Source organism: Takifugu flavidus, chromosome 1 (genome assembly GCF_003711565.1).
Source record: "Takifugu flavidus isolate HTHZ2018 chromosome 1, ASM371156v2, whole genome shotgun sequence".
NCBI lineage: Eukaryota > Metazoa > Chordata > Actinopteri > Tetraodontiformes > Tetraodontidae > Takifugu > Takifugu flavidus.
In genome coordinates, this window is record NC_079520.1 from 1,645,139 (window position 1) to 1,668,658 (window position 23,520).

Consider the following 23,520-nt stretch of genomic DNA (forward strand, 5'->3'; position numbering starts at 1 on the left):
AAGATGCAGAAACAAAGGAAACATGTTTTTGTGCAGGTAGCAGTAGTTACAGTAACATTCCCTCATATTTCAATCATATTTTAAAATATAATTTCTATAAACCAAAACATTACATCTTACCAAAACTCTCTGTAGGAGGGATATTCTCAACATGCTTAGAAGCATCACTTAAAAAAGAAAAGATATTTTGTTTAGCAGTAGGAAGTTCTGCATAATCGCTAACTGAAAGAGCATAAGTGGGTTTATGTGCTATAGTCTGCAGCTCCAGGGTATCAGCCCCAGTTGTTCCAATGGCAGCTGAAATGACACCAATCTCTTTCAGTATTGTGAGTGGTGTTATTATATCATCTCCAGATCGTCCACCACTCAACAGAATGAGTATCTGTGGAACTCCTTCAGAGAGTCTACTTCCAGACTCAGAGGTAAATACAGAGCTCTTTAGATGCTGCAGAGCTGCCCCAATGTTAGAAGGGTAACCTCCTTTGTGTTGTAGGTCCCCTACTGCAAGGACAACATCATCTGCTGTTGAGTAAGTTTTGAAGTTGAAATCAGTCTCAGCAGTGTCACTGTATTGAACCACAGTTACACGATCTCCATCTGCGTCAACGTTTAGGTCTGTTACTATACTTTGCACAAATGCTTTAATTTCCATGAATTTCTGTTGTGAATCATCCGAACCATCAAGCAGAAAAACGATGTCTCGTCTGGTATCTGTAATTACATTGAATAAGACATGTTGGTTCATAACTGTGTTGGGAAGTGTTTCATTTCCAAAATATTCTATTGCTATTGTCTTGAGTAATATTCATAATGTTATGTTGATGGACATTTCCCATTAATTTAATCATGCTCAATGCTATGCAAGCAACAAAAAAAAGGGGAAAAGGGGAATATTTGTCATCTTACCATACAATGCTGGTTTAATAGCAACGGTTTCATGTTTGATGATGGCAGAGAGTATTTTTTGTTCAATGCTTAAAAGATCAGTGGTGTCTGATGCAAAGAAAGCATGACTGGCTTCCTGTGTCACAGTCTGAATTTCAAGGGTATCTGCATTCTTTGTACCCACCACAAACACCATCACACCACGTTTGTTTAAGTTTTCCACAGCGTTTCTCACATCATCGGTAGATCGTCCACCAGTGAAGAGAATTAAAAACTGAGAGACACCTTGCTGGTGCCTACTTCCAGAAGAGGCTGTGAAAACATTATCAATGACATACTGAAGGGCAGCACCAGTGCTGCGTAGCCTTCCTCCTCTACCACTCAGTACTCTCACATTGCCAACAATGTTTTGTAGATTTTTGTGTGTGTTTAGAAAGAATTCAACAGTGGGCTCTTTGCTGTATTGCACCACTGAAACACGATCTTTGTTGTCATTCACATTGAGCTTCCCCACCATGCTCTCAACAAAGTCACGCACTGATGCAAATTCACTTTGCATGTCGTCTGAGGAATCCAATAAGAACACAATGTCATGCTGACCAGATTGTGTTTGATCTGCAGAGACAAGAATGAAATTCTGATGATAGATAGATAGATAGATAGATAGATAGATAGATAGATAGATAGATAGATAGATAGATATTCTTACCATAGGTCTCCTGTGTTGTTAACCTTGGCTGTCGGGGTACCCTTTTGACAAATGTTAACACTTTTTGAGCAATGCTCCCAGTATCATCAACTCCAAGCCCAGTGAAAGTGTATGAAGGGTCAAATGCAATCATTTGCTGTTCAAGTATATCTGCATTTGTTGTTCCTGCACAGAATGGAATAACTCTGGCCTCTTTCAAAGCAGCTGCTGCACTTGCAACATCATCATGAGATCTTCCACCACTTAAAAGAATCAATATTTGAGGGACCCCATCTTGTTGACGACTTCCAGAAGAATCAGCAAAAGCAGAATTTCTCACATAATTGAGTGCAGCCCCTGTGTTCAGCGGCCTCCCCCCTTTATGGTTCAACTGCTGGACAACAGCAAGAACATCCTGCTTTGTTGTGTAGGAGTTCAAATTGAAATGTGTCTGTGGATCTCTGCTGTACTGGACCACAGAAACACGAACTCTGTCATCACCAATATTGAGGCCATCTACAATGCTTTCAACCAAAGCTTTCATTGCTGGGAAGTCATTCCTTGTGTCTTCTGATCCATCCAGTAGAAACACTATGTCACTCTGTTGGGACTCTAATTCAACTAGGAAAAAAAGAATGACATTTTGTTGAACAATAAGCTATAATGTGTGGTGGTCCAGTTATTACACACAAGTTGGTGAAGCATCTGAAGTGCAAGTTAGTGTAATATTTACAAACGTGCTAGACACCAGAACATTTAAAAACAGAAAAATACAAGATAAGAAAGACACTCCTCTTTCACAAATGAAAGATGGTGAGCTCTGAAAGCTAAAAGTTTTCAGCATTCTCTTCCACTAATGATATGACTATCATTGGCTCAAAGAAGAGCATAAGACAAGACATGGCAGATGTGTGTCACTTAAGAAAGAAAACTCAAGAATCTGGACAAGAGAGCAGAACTGTGAAGGATCACTGATGTGGCACCAGTTTGAGGAGCATGAAACTTATTGAATGATGTTTCAATGCATTTCAAACTAGGAAGGAATTAGTGTGGTAAAACAGCAGGAGAGTTTGCCATCTAATCATTGATATGTCTTACCTACAATACCAGGATGCTCAGTTCTCTGCCGAACAAATGAAGCTAACTTTGGTTGAATGGACAAAAGTTCCCCAAAGACAGGCAGGTTGTACAAAAAACTGGAGGAGGAGGCAATTTTTTGCAGCTCCTTCAGTTTAGCTTTTTTCAATCCAATTGCAAAAGACTGAACACCAAATTGTCTAAGACTCAATGTAGCTTTGGAAACATCATCATGGGATTTTCCAACTGTCAGTAAAAACAGAATCTGAGGCACACCCTCCAGATGTCTACTTCCAGACAAAGTTGTGAAAACACGGTCAAGCACAAACTGTAGGGCAGCCCCAGTCTTTCGATTTTTTCCTCCTATATGGTGAAGATTTCTTATAGCATAGAGGAGAGCCTTCTTGGATTTATGAGATTTAAGATTGAAGGAGACCGCCACATCTTCACTGTACTGCACGACAGCCATTCGCACCACATCATCATTAGTATCCAGCTCTTTTGCCATTCGTTTGATGAACTCTCGAATAGCAGGTAGCCCATTTCTGGACTCATCTGACCCATCAAGGAGAAAGACTATATCCCTCTTGTTGCTCCCTGTGTTACAAGGATATACATGGATAGATATAATGCAAATTAAGGAACTGTGGTTTAGGATATTTGTGCAGTCATGACTTGCCAATGACAGTGAAGTCAAACAAATAAACCACGGAAAGAACGATTAGTAATCAAGGCAATAAGAAATATTTTTCCTGTAAAATAAGTTTCAAAGAATGGATGGCTTCTCATTAAGTGGATAATGAAGAAGAGGTATAACAGATATATACATTTTATATTATGTAAATAATTGGTGCAGTTCTTTGCGATTATGTTATTAATAGTTGTGATATTCACAGTCCCCTTTTTGATTTATTCAGTGTTACCAGAAGTTGCGATTGGTTTGAGAACATTTAAGGAAGAAATTGTGACATTATGATTGAAATCAGGTGTGAAAGCAAACTCTCCATTCCCAACTCCAAGGCCCCACTGTTACATTCATAAGCTCTTTAAATACACGCTTTCTTGACCTTTCAAATTACAAGTTGCAATTGAAACTCACACCATAAAGACAAGCTTACCTTGTTGAAGAACTATGTTCAGCTGCTCCCTTGGGAGACTCACATAGTTATTGAGCTTTTGTGGTATAGTATTAAGCTCACTGAACTCTTTAACAGTGAAGGCAAATGAAGGGTTGTGAGAAATGGCTTCAATCTGTTTTGGGTCTGCATCCTTAACGCCAACACCAAACGGCAGGACTCCCCCAGTCTTCAACACTCCAGCGGGTTCTTTCACATTGTCCCTGGATCTGCCACCGCTCAAAACGATCAGAAACTGGGGGACCAGCTCATCAGCCCGGCTACCAAACCTTTTGGAGAAGATGGTGTCCTTAATGAATTTCAGAGAAGCTCCCGTGTTCAGGCCGCGTCCACCAACCAGTGCCATGTTACGGACAGCTTGCAAAACGTCATCTTTGGTTTGATAGGTGTTAAGGTAGAAGTTTGCATGTGGTCGTTCACTCTGCTGTACCACTCCAATCCGCACCTTGTCTATTCCAATGTCCAGAGGGTTAATTACTTTAATGATAAAGTCCTTGATGTAACGGAAATCTGCCCGAACATTGTCTGTGCCATCAATGAGGAAGGCAACATCCCTTTCAACTCCAGATGCTGTAGGGAAGAGTACGATTTTCACATCATCACGTGACAGGTATTTCATGATTACTAAGAGAGAAATAATACTCACGAGTAGAGTCTGGCACTGGTGCTTCTACGTTGCCAACCACCCGTATTAACAATGGCATGATTTCTTCCGCTTTTGCTGGTATGTTTGAGAAACGAGGATCGTGGTAAGCAAGCTTTGAAGTAAAGGCAACAGTTTTTAGGGTTTCTGCATCTGCTTGACCAGAGCTGACGGTGAAAGTCACAATTCCAGCTTTGGCCAATTCATTAGCCATGTCGATAACATTATCCTGGGCTGGACCACCTGTGACCAAAACCAATAGCTGTTGGATTCCCTGCTGTATGCGTGAACCAACTGGTGACTTGAACATGGTCTGGAGGGCATACTGCATGGCAGCAGCTGTATTTAAAACTGAGCCTCCCACAAGCCTGAGTTGAGAAATTCTATTTACAATATCCTCTCTGTTGTTGGAGGTATTCAGATAAAACTCTATTTTAGGCTGCTCTGCAAACTGCATCAAACCAAACTGGACACGGTCCGGACCTACATCCACTTGGTTGACCACATTGATGAGAAAGTCTCTCACATAGGGAAAATTACTGCTGCCAATGTAGTCAGATCCATCCACCAAGAAGACAATGTCTCTGATCACTCTTTGTGTCTGCACTGTGGTTATCTCCACCACTGAGAGAGAAGCACAAGAAAAACACATTTTTACAATACAATGCCCAAGTACAGTATTTATTGTTTTAATTTCTTAAAATTCATCTGCCTTTCATGTTGAAATTGGATTTTTTGCTGTTTCATTTTTCCTAAAATTTTTGTGGAAAGCTTGAGCTACATCACTTCCCCAGAAAGCCCTCTTTAGTTTATTCAAATCGAGAGCACATTAATTGTTACCTGCTGGTGTGTGGAGTGCTGCTTTCCACTCAAAGGCTTCAACCAAATTGTTTTCCAATGTATAGGAAATTAAACGAATGTCAGAAAAAGGCAGATGGAGCAGTTAAGTAAGAGATAAGAAGATGGATGTAAGGGTGGATTTGTGCACCATTTGTGCATCCAGTTATTTTGTTGACTACCACTGACAATTTATTGCATAAAAGTGAAGAACCTACCTGGTTCTGTTGGTATCTCTGTCACAATTATCCCAGCCAGTGTTGACAAGACATCAATAATTGCCTTAGGCTGTTGGGCTGCAGGGCGACTCAAAACACGAATGTCCCTCAAAACGTACATGGCATCCTCAGCAAAGGCAATCTGCCTGAGGTCCTCTTCACTCGCGGACTTGGCGCCTGCAGCTATTGTCATTATACCCTTGCGCTTAAGTTCAAAAGCAGGTTGGACCACACTGTCACTGGACTTTTTACTGGTCAACAAAACCAGAAATTGAGGCACTCCAGTTCCAATACGACTGCCTTTCTCGGCTTGGAACATATTTTCCCGCACAAAGTCCAAAGCTGCACCAATGTTGACTGTCTGTCCAGGTCTGGGTCTGATACCACTCAAAGCAGCAGCGAGTGCTTCCCTGGTTGCATGTGTGTTGAGATCCATCTCTACTCGAGCGACATTGCTGAACTGGGCCACACCGATTTGAACTCCATTTGGACCAATTGGCATGGTTTCGACAATAATCTTGAGGAACTCTCGCACAGAGTTGATTCCCTGGGATCCCATTGTGCTGTCAATAAGGAAAATGATGTCTCTTTTTTCTACAGTTTTGACTGAAAAGGGGAAAAAATGGCATATTAATGTTTTTGTTAAAAGCCCATTCTTCTACAATTAATTATTTAATGTTTTGTCTTTTTGTCTTTTTAAAATTATTCTCACAAGGTAAACATTATTTTTTATAAAACCTAACTTTTAAGATCTTTGCTTATTAATGGATTACATGATATGCTGAAAAAATGCACTATACATGCTGCGATGGTCCCAAAACCAAAGTAAATGAACTCACTCCATTTTTTTGTCAACTACCTTTTCAAATCAACTTTGAGTTTGGATGGTAAGAATTGGTGTTGGTCGTGCTGAAAATGGGTTACATATTGATTAAGATTAGCGTTCAGTGTGCCTTCCTTAGAATAAATGACTTAGATTATTGGTAAAATATGAATGGAAGTATGGTAATACTTAAAAATATGTAGTCATTCAAAATGTAATGCTAAATCATTTACTTCTGTGAGAAGAGACTGTCGCAGAATGCACAAGTAGATTTCTTTTTCTTGATTCAGTATAGAACTAAAATATCTGTCATTTATTGAGTTACTATAATCATTTTTTTTTAGAATTTCTAAGACTGGCCCGTTTTCCCACTACGTGGTTCCTCTCGGCTAGCATTAACTCTGCCCATTCAAGGTGTTAGGATCCTGTTTCATTGCAGATACCCTTCAATATGGTTAGTCATGTCACAGGTAATACATAATAGACAGAAACAATATTATTAGAGCTTCTTTAGTGCATGGTTTCAAGTCTAATAAGGGCATGAATCTGTTATTTGCTAACTGCTAATTTAACCAATCGCTCAAACAGAAGGGATGATGGTGGACCAGTTGGAATAATCAACCAAGTATCTTTCTTTTGCTTTTCTTTTAACCTCTGTTGAAAGTAAGTCATTTTGATTTTGTACCAAGAGTATTTTACCTTTGGCTTTATAAAACATTTATGAACCATTTCATAGCCAAAGTTGTCGCACCAATATTTACAGAAAAATTACATACCTTCTCTGAACTCATTCTGAATTATTATGGTGCGTTGGATCAACCCCAAAACATATTGGAGCAGCTGGTCATGAACACTTCCCACTGTTCTGAAATCAGGGGCTGACAGGACAAAAGATTTATCCGTAGCAACCGTTTCCAGATCTACAGCAGCAGCGTCACCAATCGCCACACCGAATGTGACAATACTGGCACGCTTAAGAGCCTGGTCACCAGCCTCCGTATCATCATCAGATGAACCAGCAGTGATCACCACCACCATCTGGGGCGTGCCATCTTCTGCCCTGCCGCCAGTTCTTTCACTCAAGAGGTTCTTGACCACATCCTCCAAGGCAGCCCCAAGGTTCGATTCATCTCCCCCTGGGTAGGTTAGACCCCTCACAGCATCCAGGACCGCTGCTTTGTTGTCATAGCTATTTAGATAGAACTTTATCTGTAGGTCTCTGGTGTAAAAGGCCAAGGCCACTCGAACAGCATCGCTGCTTACATCAAGGGGATCAATGATTTTCAAAAGCAAATCACGCACAAAGGGGAAGTTGGCTTCTCCAACGTTCTGTGATCCATCAATTAAGAGTACAAGGTCAGCGGAATCTGGTGCTTGAATGAGAGAAAGAGAGAACACAACAAAATGGAACTTGTGAAAGTGTTAACACAGTGAGACATAGACAAGAACTCGTGCTAGCATATCACTGCACGTGTCAGGTTACATTCAAAGTGACCAAATCAACAACATTGCAAAACACATCATGCTGCATGTAGGCAGAACCAGTGAGATTCTGTTCACGTATCATGGGGAAGTTTGGCTGGGATAGAATATTATCTGCATAAAATCTTTGAGTTGCGTTATACTTTTACTAAGGCCACTCAACAATTAGACACCTTTTTACGAGTGTGGTTTTTGTTTTGACACTGAGGACGGGTCAAAACTTTGACCTTCAACTATAGTTAATATAGTTAATAATAATAGTTATATTATACCTTTGGTCATGATCTGCAACAGGTTGCAAAGTCAGTGACCATTATTTAGAGTTCCACAGTACTGTCATCTTTATGATGACTCATTTATTCCAATTTATTAGCACTAAAAGAATATAGAAAAATGTTACAAAAGTCTAGATGATCTGTTGCAGACTAAGACAAAAAAGATGAATGTTGTTGCAGGACTGTATCATAAGAATCTCCACTGAGTTCAGCCTTTCCATGCAGGCTCTTGTTATGGACCTCAGATAAAGTGACCAGTCATGATCTGCCAGCTCGTCCTTGGTGCCTACATGTTTGCAGCACGTGAGAATATTTTCAGGTGGGTCAGAATCGTCCACCCGAAGGTCGTTTCTATGTTGGAAACATGGCTCATTGGATGATCATGATGATCATCAAAATAATGAAATGCCAATTTGTGAAAAAATTCTCAACGTACTTTCTCATGGCAGGTCAAGACCGAGACCAAACAGCCTCATCACTGTTTCAAAATACACAATACTTCAGATGTTTAACACATAAAGATTATATGACTAATGAAGAAAGACATACATACAAAGTGCAAGGCTCATAAGCAGTTGTGCATGGTTAGCTATGTTAATATCAATGTTTGATATTAGGGTGAGATTTCTTTTCAAAGAAGCCATCGAGAAGATCTTCCTGGGATTCTGTTATGGAGGCATCGCTCTAAAGATTTAATTCTGTCATTTGTTATGTTGAGTGCTGAATGACAACACATTTTGAAACTTTTGCATGGAGGACATTGTTCATTCCACAATCGCCATATTTGCTCCGACCTGGCAGAAACATCCATACGTCTGGTTTGTGACCTAAGATGCTGTAAGGGTGTCAATCACATGCAGGCCTCATTTTGAAACTGTCAAGCAGGAAATAAAGTCAAGTGATGTTAATTTGGCAGTTGGACAATGAAAAGATGTAGTTGATTGTGTTAATGATCAACTTCTAGTCACGCAGCAACTTCCTCCGCCACACGTATGCGCATTAGTATGATAGTCACACTGTTCGCATTTCATTACCTGTCCCTCTTTGCGACACATGGGCCTTGATTGCCAGAGGAGCGCCCCCTGATTGGGTCACAGCCCCACATATCCCCACTACTAAATCCTGGATTATGTCCCGCAACGCCAGGAAAGAGTCTACACTGAACATATGGGTGTCATAGGGCTGGCTAGCCATCTCCCTGAGCTCAGAGTCCACCGCGTCCTGAACTCCCACCGCGAAAATCTCCACGCCTGCGAGTCGCAGCACCTGCGCTGGCATGGCCACATCATCCTGGGAGCGCCCGTCTGTTAGCACCACCACCACCTGCACGGCTCCTTCGACAGCCCGGCTGCCCGAACCAGTATTCAAGTGCACACGAGTCAGGAAATCCAGGCCCAAACCGGTCCGGGTGCCCCCACCCCAGTACGGCATTGCCTCGATGTGCCCTAGGACCCCCACCATGGTTGGGTAGCTGTTGAGCTGGAACTCAGTGTGCGGTTTGTTATTGTACTGCACTATTGCGAATTTGAACCCATCCCCTCCGGCGTGGTGCAGTGCTTGCGTCAAACTGAACAGAAATTGTCTGACATGCTTAAAGTTCTCCTCTCCAATACTCCAGGATGAATCCACTAGAAGGTATATATCTGCAGCCAAACCTTGTGCACAATCTTCAAAAGAAGTGAACACCAGAAAAAGATGTTTGGTTCCACTGAGATTGTTTGTTTAAAATTCATGATGCTGAACACAACTTATTAATATGACATTTTAAGGTGGATACACAATAAAGATGGACAGTCCACAATTGTCTGCAGAGCCCGGTTCCCTTATTTTACCTCCATGGCATCAAGTGACTGATTCTGTTCAGACAATTTTTATATTTTATATATTTCATATTTCAAAAACGAGCAAGGTGACTTACATGTGTCTATAATTTCACTCATTGAGGGAGAGGAATTTAAGATCTACAGCACAATGCCAGGAGCATGTTGGCGCTCTTGTAGTGTCCATCTTTATGTACTATTTGGGTTACTTTTTTTGGATTCACTTTAATTTCTATTGAGTCTTTTTCAAACCAATGTCATCTGAACAACATTCAAATTACATTTGTTGTGTGTGTATCTATTTAAAAGTTTCCTTAATCCTAATGTTTTATGTCTTTATTCATTTTATTAGACTAAAATTATGAATAACACACTTGAGCGTGACTGAATTTAAGGAGATTCAAAAATACTCAAGCTGGCTGATCATGTAAAAAAGAGCTTTAGATCAACTTACAGTCCTGCGCATCAAGATTGTGGATAAACGCTGAAAAGAGGACGCCCAGAAGGGCGCACAGCGGCAGCAGCCGAGGCCCCATCTTCTATCACCAACACGGAAAAGGGGACACCTGAATGATGAGAGGAACATAAAGAAGCACATCAACAGCCTCTCAAAGCAAAGGTTTGCCTTCAGGAAATATTTGAATAAACATCCTGCAGCTATGCCTCTGCTCTTTCAACATCCAGTTTGTATTTCTGGAATGTTTTGGCTTGGTGGAATATCGCTTATTTGGGGTTTTGTTCACTTTTAGTCTCTTTGCTGCGCGGAGCCTGTAGATGAAACCTAGCGTAACTGTTTCACTGGCACTAAAGAGCAACAATTGATCTTTGACACACTGCACAGAGGAAAGAAAAGCAGACTTCATGACTGGTTCTGCTCATTGCTGTTGAAGCTTTCCAGCCGCTTCACAATAGGAGGAACAATTTTCATATTAAAGTGGAAACGTTACGCGTCCAAGTACCTACAGGAGGGACTGTGTGAAGGCGGGAGGAAGGTTGAAGGATGAAGCTTCCAACGTCCTCAAACACTTCACACATGCAGCCTGTTCTGCTGTCTTCATCCAGGCAAACGTGCAAACAGGAGTTCACACATGCAGCTCTGGATAAATATCCTCCTAAAACCAGGACGGCCGTGCATGTGGCAAAGGGGCTTTACGGACTTACAAAAAACATAATGAGCTCCAGATGACATGTGCAAAAAAGAAGGAAAAAGAAAAGAATATCTGGGAGATATAATTGAAGATGGAAAACGCTTGGTTTGTTCATTCATTTGGTCCATTACTCCCATACTTCAAGAGTTCTGGTCCAGATTGCTGAGATTAAAATAAACTCAAAACTACTTTAAGTGCAGATCGGCACTTTTAAACAGTGCGGTTTTGCAACAGTCCAATCTGTGATTAGACAGAAGATTTATATTTTGGCTTTTATGCTGGATGCAGTTTATTTTGTGTGAGAAAACAGTTCCCAAATAATAATTCAGTAATGGTGAATTAACAGCTGACGGGCATCATTCTGAAACAATGCAGAGGGATAAACAGAGGGATAAATTTCTTACAGAGCTAAACTATCAAGTTCTGCGGGATGTGTTGTGAAAAGGAATCCTACACGTTGATCAGAACCACCTGTTCAAACCAGCACATAATGTACCTGCAACCACTGATGCTGTCTGACAGAAGCAGGAAGTGAGGTATTCTTTAGTGTGTGTGTGTGTGTGTGTGCGTGCGTGCGTGTATGTGTGTGATTAAAACTGTCACAGGAAATGAAAACAGTCCCAAATGGCTTATTACTGTCATGATACAGGAAATACTATATCACTATATACTAAATCACTATATGCTATATACTATACAGTGATCCCTCGTTTATCGCGGGAGTTGAGTTCCAAAAATAACACGCGAAAAGTGAAATCCGTGAAGTAGTCAGCTTCATTTTTTTTATTATTTTACAATGCAATACTGAACTATAGAATGAAACCAAAAATCAAAACCTGTTTTAAAGCCCAAAATTTGTTTAAAACAATAATTTTAATCTAGTAATACAAGGTTGGAAACATTGTCACTGGCGTATTTCCCAGTCCCAGCTGTGCCTCTTCGTCCTGACTCCGCTCCGCTGGAGCGTCTGTTTCTACTGAAGGCGCAGGAGTCTTTCTCCGAGAGAAGAACATTGTTATGGGTAGTTGTTGTTGCTCTTTCTTTTTCTGAGCAAGAAGATTTTTATAAACGGATATGCCACCTTCGATTATATTTGAGAACTGCAATGAACGACTCGCAAAAAAAATCCGTGAAGCAGCGAAGCCGTGAAAGATGAAACGCGATATAGCGAGGGATCACTGTATACTAAATCACTATAAAAGCAGTTTTGCTGAGCTCACCCTAAATTTATCTGTGGAAGACTTATCAGGTCCCCTTTCGTCACTTTATGTACTTTTGGTGTCAAATGAGCTAAAAATAACTGATTAGCTTGCGTCTCATCCGATTCTGAATTGTTCTGATGTGTAGGCCAGTGTCATACGGGCACGGACACGTTTCAGGAAGTAACGATGGAACGTTGCGTCGGGATTATGAGCTGAGAGACGCAGCAGCATTTATTCAGCAGAAAAAGGAGGAAGGTTCGTGTTTGAATAAAGTGGCCCATGGGATGCTTTTACAGTAAAGGAAATTTAGTCTGTTTGAGTGGAATCGAGGTGATAAAAAGCCGCCATCATCGCACTCAGCGTGTAATGTAAATATGAAAGAGTTTGGCTCAACTTTCTGCTCAGTCCGTCTCCGAGGAGTTTAGTAATATTCACATATGACCGCCGTCTATTTTTAAAATGTTAAAAACGGGATCTGACTTTGGCCACATTACTTCCCTCCTGTGGAGAATGTGGGTATAACATCAAAAGATGCGTTCTGATTTTCCATAGAACATGTTTTAATCATAATCACATTTCAAAGACACATACTGGCATCAATTATGGAGCAGTGACATTTGAAATGTGCCGATAAATCCTGACACATTCCCAGTCTGAGCCGCCTCTCCGACCTGCACATCTAACCGACAGGCTGCAGCACGCATCACAACCCAGAGTGATTGTCTCCACCAATAAAGGACTGAAATCAAGCTCAGTATAAACTCAACATTAAACAAGTGTTTACACATTTGAAAGAGTTATTTAAGGACACATTCTGGCACTTTTAAGGTAAAAGTCAGGGAAAGGTCAGACAGACAGTGTTGTGGCTTTTCCTCTCTGTCTGATTACTTAATAAACTTACACTTTTCCTAAGTCAGAATGCCTATGTCAGTGCCAATGGGTTGAAGCAGAGTTGCCACGACGAAGTCGAATAATGAGTCAGGGTCAGCTGGTTTACGGTCCGATGATGGTTTATTGTCGATTCACAATTCACCATGCATGAGAAGTAGCCCGGGCTAAGTCTGAAATCTAGCAAGAAATCTCCAGCTTTTATACAATTTGGAGCCTGGGTTTACTCCTCCCCGGGCTCCTCCTTCTATTTAGCCATTTTTCCCCGTTTTCCACCATTATGTACTTTTTAGTATTCTTATCAGAGGTTAGGTGTACTTTCCCATGTTTTTTTAAACAGACAATATCCTTTAGCCATTCCCACTTCTTGGAAACCCCCACTTTCAGGCCATGAACAAACAAAGACCTCTTGGTTATCATCACAATCAGGCCTATAAGCACGAAGGCGAACATTGCAACCGTAAGGAAGGAAAACATTAACATGGAAACTTAGTCTGGAAACTGGGAACAAAACATTAACATGGAAACTTTCCTTTTACCCTTCACTACATTTCCCCCTTGTGGTCCTGGAAAGGACCACTCAAACAAAAGCAAAACATGTTTCAACAAACTTGTGCACAGAGAAAACACACCAATAAGTGAGGTATATATGTGTAATCACACCAATGTAATACTTGACCTAACCATCCCTCAGTAAGGATCACCACAAGGTGAAACACCAACTGGAAGGGCAGTTGGATAATTCCACCTGAAACCCATCCTGGGACTTGCCCATCCTGATGGTCCGGTGATCGTTACTGCTGGGCTCCTAGCTACACCCCTACAGGCAGACATGGCCAGGGAAACATCCTCCCATGAGCAGTGAGAGGTAAAACCCCAACCAGGTGGCAAGGGTAGCGTCACATTACAAGGTTACATACAGCTCACACATGAGTATAAGGTTATATGTAGTTCACACAGGAATATGCAGGTCGGATATACTCATGATTATATCAGCATACACCCACAAACCCAGTCTGTTCTGTTTACACAGCCAGTTACACTTAGTTTGTTTTTGGTTCAAGGAGCACTCTCCTGGTACACTTATGAGGAGTACTCCTCTTAAGACCTTTTTTTTTTTTTTAGAATTTTCAGCTTTGTTTTCTCCAGCTACTTGTCCTTGAGACCGGCTTGCTGGTACAGGTAGATACCCTCATTGATTTCTCATCATGCCCATGTCATTACAAGCGAAACATTTCAAACCAGGGGCTTATGCTCCCATTCTATTAGCACTATACTTATCTACCTGTTATCACGGCGGACCAAGCCCTATCACTCAATTACTACCTTATCTGTTTTTCCAGAACCATAAACATTAGCCATAAACATCATCAAGAGTCGTCATCATTCAGACACCGTATTTTTCAGCATATCCATCAATTCAAACACGGCATCTTTTAACACATCAATTCAATCAAACCTCATGCCTTGCTGATCCCTTGGTTGGGAGCTATGGGGTGTTCGTAGGGGATTTCCCCCCACCCCCCTTCGTAGATGAGCTTCCAGTCCAAACACTGCGGTGCTTTGTTGTTGCAATCTAGAGTGGCAGAAGCTTGTGAGGACAGTGTTGGCTTGACGTAGTTGTGTCATAGCTTCTCGGACTCGGTCGTAAGCACCCTGCAGTCGACTCAATTTGCCCTGAAGGGTGAGGGCTGTGTGGCGGGCGTGGTCCAATTGTCGAGCCAGTCTTGTAGGGAGTGGGCGGCGATCATTGTATTCCTATTTCTTTTCCTACTATTCCCGTATTCCTGTGAGCTCAAAAGGTTCTGGATCAATTTGCACTTGTACTACAGGATACTGTCCTGTTATACTAACTAAAACGCGTGATACTAGGGTGCGGAGCAATGGGATGATGCAGCAGACCACCAGCAACACCACCAGCACTATTCCTCCCAGTACCATCCCGGCCAATATTAGATATTTTAACCATCCCAACTTTCCCAGCCAATCCCAAAAACTCTTAATTTGGGTGTTCCAATTAGAATTTCTTACATGCTCATCACGTACCCTTGTCATTTCGTTCAGAACTTCTGTCAGACTGCCACTGGCACCCGTGTGCATGTTTGTATCCCATTGTGACGTTCTTAATTTATTTAGATCTCTCTTCCGCCTTGTATTTAGCAATTTTACTTTAATTTCAGCTTCCTTCACTGTCATGCTTTGTCCTGTTTGCTCATTCTGACACCCTGTCTTAGCGCATCTTACTTGAATGATCACCGTCCCTTCCCCACGACAGTCCGTGCTTTGGGGATATCCCAGCCAATGCTTACCCATTGACTCGGTTCCCACTATTTCTTCTGTTAGTACAAAATCATAAGTGTCTGCTTTGACATGCATTATATGTTTGATTTCTCCATTATTTCTATCCACTATCCCCTTGTGAGTTGCTAACGTGATCATTGCCAGGGCACACGTGTCTAGCATTGTATGCTGTGTGTTCAGGTTTAAGTTAGTTGACATCAAGACTTCCCCCGTTGTTAATCCGCAAAGGGTTAACATCATCATGCAATTAATCGGAATCAGAGACAAGCCAGCCCCTCCCCGGCGTTGGCGGGTAAGTGAATGCCTGTGGGCTAGGCGAGCCCGATGTGCCCAGTGTGTCGTCTTGCGACCCATCACCATCAGAACCGTGTTGCTGATGGTCAGCGTCAGTTGTGTGTGGGCCGTCCGCAGGCTGTGTTGCGTCTGTTGAATCACCCGTATCAACAGGAGGCTCATCAGACCCAGGAGACGGAGTGGGAGTATCAAGATACTCCGAGTCAGTGGACTGTGATCGTCGAAGCCGGCGGGCCGCCAACCGAGCAGATCTCCTTTCTCCATGTGAGGAGAGCGACTGTGAGCTTGTGGAGGAGGAGGAGGAGGATCTCGGACAGAGGGTGGCCAGAGGGTGACCATACGTCTCCCTGTCAGCATGCTCAGACTCCGATGGGCCTGGATAGTGTCCAGGAGGGTCAGGAGGTCTGTGGCGGGTACAATGGTTCTTATGGAACCAGAAGGGCTTACCTTCAACTTTTAGGGCAGTGGGGGTAGTGAGCACAACCTTAAAGGGTCCCTCCCTACGGGGTTCGTTCCACTGACGCCTAAATACTTGTATGAATACGGAGTCCCCCACTTGGACGTCACGAACGTCAACGGGGATGTGCGTCTCGTCCTTGCCGTGGGCTTCTTTCACCTGTTGAAACACAAGTCTGTGGATTTGAGTCAATGCACCTAGATAGTCACCCAGTTCTCGCTCCAGTTGTGCAATGGCTGGTCCCTCCACAGGACCTCTGGTTTGTGGGAGAGGCATGGGTCGACCTGTATGTATCTCATGAGGCGTTAGATGGGTTAGTCGGTTAGTTTGAGAACGCATTGCCATCAAAGCAATGGGCAGTGCATCTACCCATGTCAGCTTACCATTACAGTCAGCCATGATCTTAGCTATTTTAGTCTTCAAGACACCATTAGCCCGTTCAACAGAAATCTGAGACTGGGTGATAAACACACCCATACTTCTGTTTGATCCCCAAAATCTTGAACATTTCCTGTATTACTTGTGAAACAAAATGTGGACCATTATCAGATGATATAGTATCTGGCATGCCAAACCTGGGAAACACTTCTTTGCAGAGAAATTTTGCTGCGGCCTTGTGGTCCGCCTTAGAAGTGGGACATGCCTCATTCCACCTACTAAATCTGCAAACAACAACAAGCATGTATCTTTTTCCTTGTATGCGATCAATCATGTCCACATAATCCATGACCAGGTGTCGGAAAGGACCATCTGGCATGGGAATGTGAGCTAATGGCTGAGTGAACATCTTCCGAACGTTATACTTCGGACAATGGGGACAAAATGAGAGCTCCCTGTCAATCCTGGGAGTCATGTATGGGGACCACCAAACTGCCTGTAGTTTCCTGATAACCTGAGCCCTGGAGCAATGATCAGGTTCATGCATTTTCTTAATGGCAATGGGCAGTAAAGACAGTGGCAGAACAAAATGTCCTCGGAAACCCTGCCATAGCCCCCGCTGCGCATTTAACTATGGATAATGAGGTAGGAAGCTGCATAGCTTGTATTAATTCAGTTACTGCCTGTCCATGTGCTATGTACTTTTTAGTATTCTTATACTTTCCCATGTTTTTTTTAAACAGACAATATCCTTTAGCCATTCCCACTTTTTGGAAACCCCCACTTTCAGGCCATGAACAAACAAAGAAGGCGAACATTGCAACCGTAAGGAAGGAAAACATTAACATGGAAACTTAGTCTGGAAACTGGGAACAAAAAATTAACGTGGAAACGTTTCTTTTACCCTTCACTACAACAGGACCAGAACTGGGACGGAGGTTCTGGGTTCCAGTCCATGACTGCTCTCTGAAGGCCTCTAGCAAGACTCGATTTCTCTCCGTAATCATCGTAGATTGTTGAGATCACATCACCCGCAATCACACTTTCACTTAAGATTATTCTAACATCTTCTAAATCTAAATCTAACATCTTCTCTCGCTGTTGCTATCAGCTTTGTTACGCTGCGAGAGCGACCACGATCTGTTCACTGCTGCAGTCCACCGCACGATTTATAGCTAACAGTGTCAGCATTAGCTAACATAGGGAGGCACTGCCAGAGTGCCCATGAGCATGTTTGCAGATGGACCACACACACACACACACACACATTTAGAGGTAAGACCACACAGCAACAGTCACAGGACAGTAAAAGCCCTTGAAGAAGAAATACACTCGCTTTGCGAACGTAAGCAATGTTATTTATGTGTCTCTATCGCCCCCGTGTGGCCATAAAACGAAATAATCCGGTAAATTATGGCACAAAAGTTAAAATCTCCTTATTTAATTTTTCTCTTTTTAAAAAATAATAATTAAAATCATATTTTACTTTGGAAAAAAGATGGTTAAAGGGCAAAATCATCCACTTTATTTTGAAATTGTGTACATCCTTTAAGTCAGAACCCACAAACATCAAAACCAGTACACTTTAAACTTCATTAACAGGAACTGTAACTAACCATTTTCACGTCTTTGCTTATTCACATCACATCTGTGTACAAATTCCAAGTGTTCACAGGATGTGAGCCGTCACGTATGTTCGTGCATCAGGCTTGTTTAGCTGCAACAGCGGTGACATGTGTGGTACAGCTGAGAACATGAAGGGTGTGTGTGTGTGTGTGTGTGTGTGTGTGTGAGCACACATGGCCAGACTCAAAGCATTTATGCCTCAGGATGACTGTCCAGAAATGATTAGAACCAGTGAGGGAATATACAGTAGTTTTATGTCAAAATTATAGAGTTTTAAGAAGATGGGGGGGGGGGTTAATAATCCTGATTTGTAATCTGTACATGCACACAGGACGATTAGCATATTTGAAGATCCTAACTGATGTATATTAATGGATGGAATTATTTTTCGGTGTAATTTGGCTTCCTTCTAAGACAGAAACAGTAGTTCACTGAGACCTTTTGGAAAAATGCTCCAACCTTCCAAACATCTGCGACGCATCATGAGCACAAAAAACACAAGACTAAAAGTTGGAAAGAAGTCGTAAAGTAAAATGATTTACAGTTTGTGCCTAAAAAGCCTTTGTTATTTAAAAATGTCTGAGTAAAAAAAGACTTTTAATAGCACCAAAGTGGAGAACGCTGTACCGCTGTAATCTAGGTGCTAAATCTTCACTTCAGTCAAATAATCTGCGAGCAGATTTGAACCAATGAACTCGCAGCTCTCCTCCCACCTTCAGGCTATACCCTGGCCCTTGCTCCCTGTATCCTAGCAACCAGTACAGGCAAACAGTGGAAGTCATGGAAACACGTTTGTGACAAAAAGTCACTGAAAGTGGTGACGTAGAGGGAGACCTTCTTGGTCCCTCAGAAACCCCCAATGATGATGGTCCTCTGGCGGCTCCGGTCGGGCTTGTGAAGAAGGTTAACAGCCCACACCTGGACCAGTAAACCCCCCCCCCCCCCCACCACCACCACCACCAGCAGTGCTCCACTCACAAGTGTGGGCTCATTAAGTGACAAGTGTGGAAAACACTTTCTTCACCCTTTTCCACTCGTGCGCTCCTTCTACTGAGGGCGTGGTTTCGGGGCTCCTGCTGCTGTGGAAACACACGTCCAGCGACTCACACGCCGCTCATGTGGGCGTGCACGTGTTAGATGGAGAAGGTAAGAAGGTAGAAGAGGATTCCATGATAGAGAGAGAATTGAGAAAACAGCCACTGAAACATCCTCAACCTGGTTTTGGAGGTTCTGTGAGGCGACGTGACGTCCGATGATGAACCAGCGATCAGCACATTCAAGCACATTTCAACCAGTTCCCAGTTTCCAGGTGTCGTACTGGGACACTGGGGTCCAGTTACATCCGTGGGCACTCAGCAAAAGCGTTCTAGTTCTGTCCTGACGCACATCTGGAGCTTCTTCCTCCCATTTCTCACATGTGTGCAGCAAGTTTAACTTTGCTCACGTTGACACGTGAAGAGGAGAACAAGACATGACTGAGGTTTCTCACCTATGGCCCTCTCGCACCACTCTCACCACTAAACGTCAGGTTTCAACCGCTCTGGTAAACCAGCGCTGACTGATATTTATGAGGACAAAATGCCAGAAAGTCTGTGCAACGTTGCAAACTGCAGCTGGATCAGTGCAGCTGAGCGCACTCTTCACGGTTTGAAGAGGAAATCAGAAATGAAAACACACTTTATTTTGCAGCACAAACAGGTTAAACACTCACCTTTTGCTGAAGTCGCTGTATCCCACCGTATTTGTTAACAAGGAAAAAATAAAAACCACTTATGTCAAATGAAGGCACGCTGGACCTTTGGACATAATCCTCCCTGTAAATTCCTCTTGCTGGGTTTTCCAGAGGAAATGCTTCAGGGCAAAGAGTGATAAGAGATGAGCAGGAAGAAAGGGTGGTCCTGGGTGAAAGGGGGGGAACGGTAGAGACAAAGACAGACACCAGCTCCAGTCTCCAACCAGAGGAGCTGTGGTGCCGAGTTCAGGAACGGGATGACACAAAGTCCTGCCACCTCCTGCTTCCTCCTCCCACTTTCCCTAAAGAAAAGGGGGAAAAAAAGAAGGAGAGGAGGGGAGGAAAGGTCTAAATGAGAACCAGACACATGCAGTACTGTAGCTCTGTTTGGTCTGGAGCTGCGGGGACCATGATGATGAGGAGGAGGATGATGTCAGTGATCCTGTTGCCTTTTCATACATTTTACAGTTTCTGTCAATAAGCAGTGGTTCATTAAACATGCCCTTCCAGCTCTTCCATGCCGTTCTGCAGCGTTGTGTGCTGACCCGAGCCTGGTGTCTCTGACAGACGCCGGAGGACTTAACGCTCCACATCTTCATATCCTCATGAAGTCCCTCTGCACGCTCTTGGACTGAGCACGAAATGTGGTTGTGCTTAGTAAGAGACTGACGGCTGTCGGTGATGTTGGCTGGTAAATGAGGTGGCCGCAGAAGAGTTTCCGGTTTTAACATCTAAATCCTCTGAAAACATGAACCGATCAAACACGTGTGCCTCCGGGTGTCCTTTTGAGCCCCGTGGCCTCAGCGCACGACTAGACCATATCTCAGAGTCGAGATCATTGAGCTGTTTCCGTCTCTCTCGATGTTCACCAGGCCTGTGATGAACGACGTGTCAGGAGACACATTATAGCACATTTCCTCCGTCCGACGTGCGTAGTGAGAAACTCAACTACGAGGTGAGATCCTTTCTGACTCCTAAACGACAGCAACATTTTCAGGACGTGCACCTTCCTCCTGGGACCTCCCGACCAAATGGTGAACAGATGATCATATCCATCAGCCGCTGCAACCGTGAGTGACCTATAATCTACTGTAATCTAGAACCACTTCATCAAGGAAGGCAAAACCTTCTGCGCTTCACCAGAAAGGTCATGAACAGTGTAGCAACTGAGACTCTGGAATAGCTTTAATACTGTGATTTATCGATTTTATAGATAAAATAAAGGGTCCAGGAGTGGATTCAGATCCCTGTATGAATCTAGCGAAGAACCACACAGTTCATGAGCGCCACAGACACAAGAATCACAGACTAAACAACTCGAGCAACAATCTGGTCAAACCAACGACGGTGGCGAAGCGTCAGTAAACTGCAGGACCACGTCCACAGGCTGTGATTCGTGTCATCAAAGAGAGTCGTTCCAATACTTTTCAATTCTAAATAGTGGTGGATTTCATGGAAAGTAGAGCTCATAAACATGCTGAGTCATGTTTGCATTAGCCAAGATTATGATACATAAATACACAAATACTGAAAAAACATCAAAGCGTCACGGATGTCGGAGTTGTTCGTTCTGAAGTTCCGAACTGTAAGTTAATCTCAACAGGAAAGAATCCTCATTAGCAACTTGTTACTGTATTCAGGTCAAGTCAAGGGAGGATAGCTGCTGCATTTTTCTGTCAGTGAGCTAAAACAGACGTTTCACCCCGCGGACGGAACACTGGGGGATTTATTCCTGCTGTTAAATGGGAATTAAAGCAGAAAGCTGAAATGATCCTTGCATTTGTTTATATCTTCTTTCACCGAATGGATCATCTCCAGCACGTGGAAGCGTTTGTAGCAGAGCAGCTGCAGCCATGTTTGCTGCTCCTAGCATGCTAGTGGTAGGAAGCCGCTGTGGAAAAGCTAGCAAAATCTGTTGCCACTATCAGTAGACTTTGGATTAATGATGTGTAATCTCACGCTGTGAGTTGACTTCAGCATCCTCACTCTTTGGACCACAGCTCTTCCTGTCCTGAATGGACCAAAATAATTTGCAGCACCTGAAGGTCCAATATCTGTAGTAGCTTAGTGGTGCTACTGGTGCTATTTCGTCCCCGAGGGAGGCTCATTAATCGCTGCCAGACTCCATCATGCAGCCTCGCAAACGTTTCTCCTGAGCACAAAAAAGTAATTTTCTTGATCATCAAGGTGATGTTTTGGGTGTAAACGCAATACTCAAACCTTCCTACAGTAAATGGAAATTCTGAAAAGCAGAGGAAACCTCCTTAAAACCCACTGAACCATGAACACACACACTCTCCGTTTATTCTGCCGTGACACCACTAAAGTGCAGCATTCAATCAGGCTCATTGGAACAAAGTGTTCACTGGTCCCTTTGAGGAAAAAGCATCTTTAGCTTCCACCAGCGTCGTAATTTCCACTAAATCTTATAAATAAATAAATAAATGGGTGGAGGACGGCGTCGGTCCTCCGCCCTTGTATTAATACTCAGAGTTACTGTAAATGTTCAACAGAGGAGGTAAAGACTTTTTTCTTTCACCTTTCACTCCTTCAGCCACTGTTTTTAGGTGTCCCAGCAGAAATCCTGTCAGCCGTGAAGAAAAGTCTTTTACTGGACATTGTTACTATTTCTATTTAGCTTTTAAATCTCTCCTTTTGTCTGATGAATAAATGAAAGATTTGTGTGATACAAGTTGATGCGTCTTTATTCCAGTTTCAGAAACTCTGAATAGTGACCCAGGTGCCCGCGGGTGACCCAGCAACACTCCTGGGTTTAAGCTTTCCTGAGAACTTCTCACATTGATGAAAGACTGAATGTGTTCTTGAACGCAACACTCTCTTTTCTTTTATTTCATTTTTAAACTCTGGGCTACGCTGGTCACTCTGAATCTGTATGTTTGGCTCCGTTCTGCCTGCTCTCATTCCAGCCTGTGGAATTTAAACCATGTTCCAGAAAAGAGTTCAGAATGGAGAAAATCTGCAGGAATCTGCTCTGCGGTATTTAGAAAGTGCATAAAAAAGGTTAAAAATTGAACAACTTCCCAAATACAAAGTCATAAAAAGCAAAAACACCTGAAATTAAAGATTTCCCTCAAAATAGACCCTGTGTATCTATTAAAAAAGACGCGCTGTTGTTTTAAAATGGTGTAATCTGACAGCAGGACCAAACAGAAAGTCCGTCTGCCAAGAAGGAGAAACGTCTGATCTCCTGCAGGGCCAGTTTAGAGAGTTCGGCGATGAAGGTCGGGAGCCAAATGTTCTGTCTGTGCTCCAGAGGCCTGCAGATAAATGAGCGCCAGTGACGTGTCTGCTGAGGTGTTCTGCTCGTTTTGGACCTCGTTCGTTGGAGCATTCCTGTCCGGTCGATCCCGCCTCAGTGCGACCGAAGAAGCCCGAAATCACCTTCCGTCAGACCATCCAGCAGCTACAAACATCTCAGTCAGAACTTCATCTTTTTAGTGGTTTTTCTACTTTTTCAGCTATTTCCTGTCTTGAACTTTATTGGTTCTTGTCTCTGTGTCCTCATAAAACCAGCAACGACGGAAGCTGTGCCGACAATATTCCTCATCTAACAAAATGAAAATGTTTGAGGTATCCCAACGTCTTGAGG

The 23,520-nt window shown here is 42.9% G+C and overlaps 2 protein-coding genes across 2 annotated transcripts in view; both read right to left on the reverse strand.

The window, feature by feature from the left end:
* col6a3 (collagen, type VI, alpha 3) overlaps positions 1–20,245 on the reverse strand; it is a 43,946-nt gene extending 23,701 nt beyond the window's left edge. Inside the window, 10 exon segments of the mRNA XM_057026909.1 lie at positions 121–711; positions 907–1,500; positions 1,595–2,194; positions 2,672–3,247; positions 3,769–4,356; positions 4,433–5,053; positions 5,485–6,090; positions 7,084–7,680; positions 10,339–10,450; positions 19,890–20,245. Of these exon segments, the coding sequence (XP_056882889.1) occupies positions 121–711; positions 907–1,500; positions 1,595–2,194; positions 2,672–3,247; positions 3,769–4,356; positions 4,433–5,053; positions 5,485–6,090; positions 7,084–7,680; positions 10,339–10,420 (4,855 nt within the window). The 5' untranslated portion in view covers positions 10,421–10,450; positions 19,890–20,245.
* LOC130522473 (collagen alpha-3(VI) chain-like) lies at positions 7,690–10,331 on the reverse strand. The gene has a single exon (XM_057026895.1). It carries the CDS (start codon positions 9,523–9,525, stop codon positions 9,076–9,078), a length of 450 nt encoding a protein of 149 aa, XP_056882875.1. The 5' UTR covers positions 9,526–10,331; the 3' UTR covers positions 7,690–9,075.
* Positions 20,246–23,520: the final 3,275 nt, after the last annotated feature.

What these genes read in the sequence shown, in the direction of transcription:
- LOC130522473 (XM_057026895.1), bottom strand. Translation starts at nt 9,525, where the DNA reads ATGGTGGGGGTCCTAGGGCACATCGAGGCAATGCCGTACTGGGGTGGG.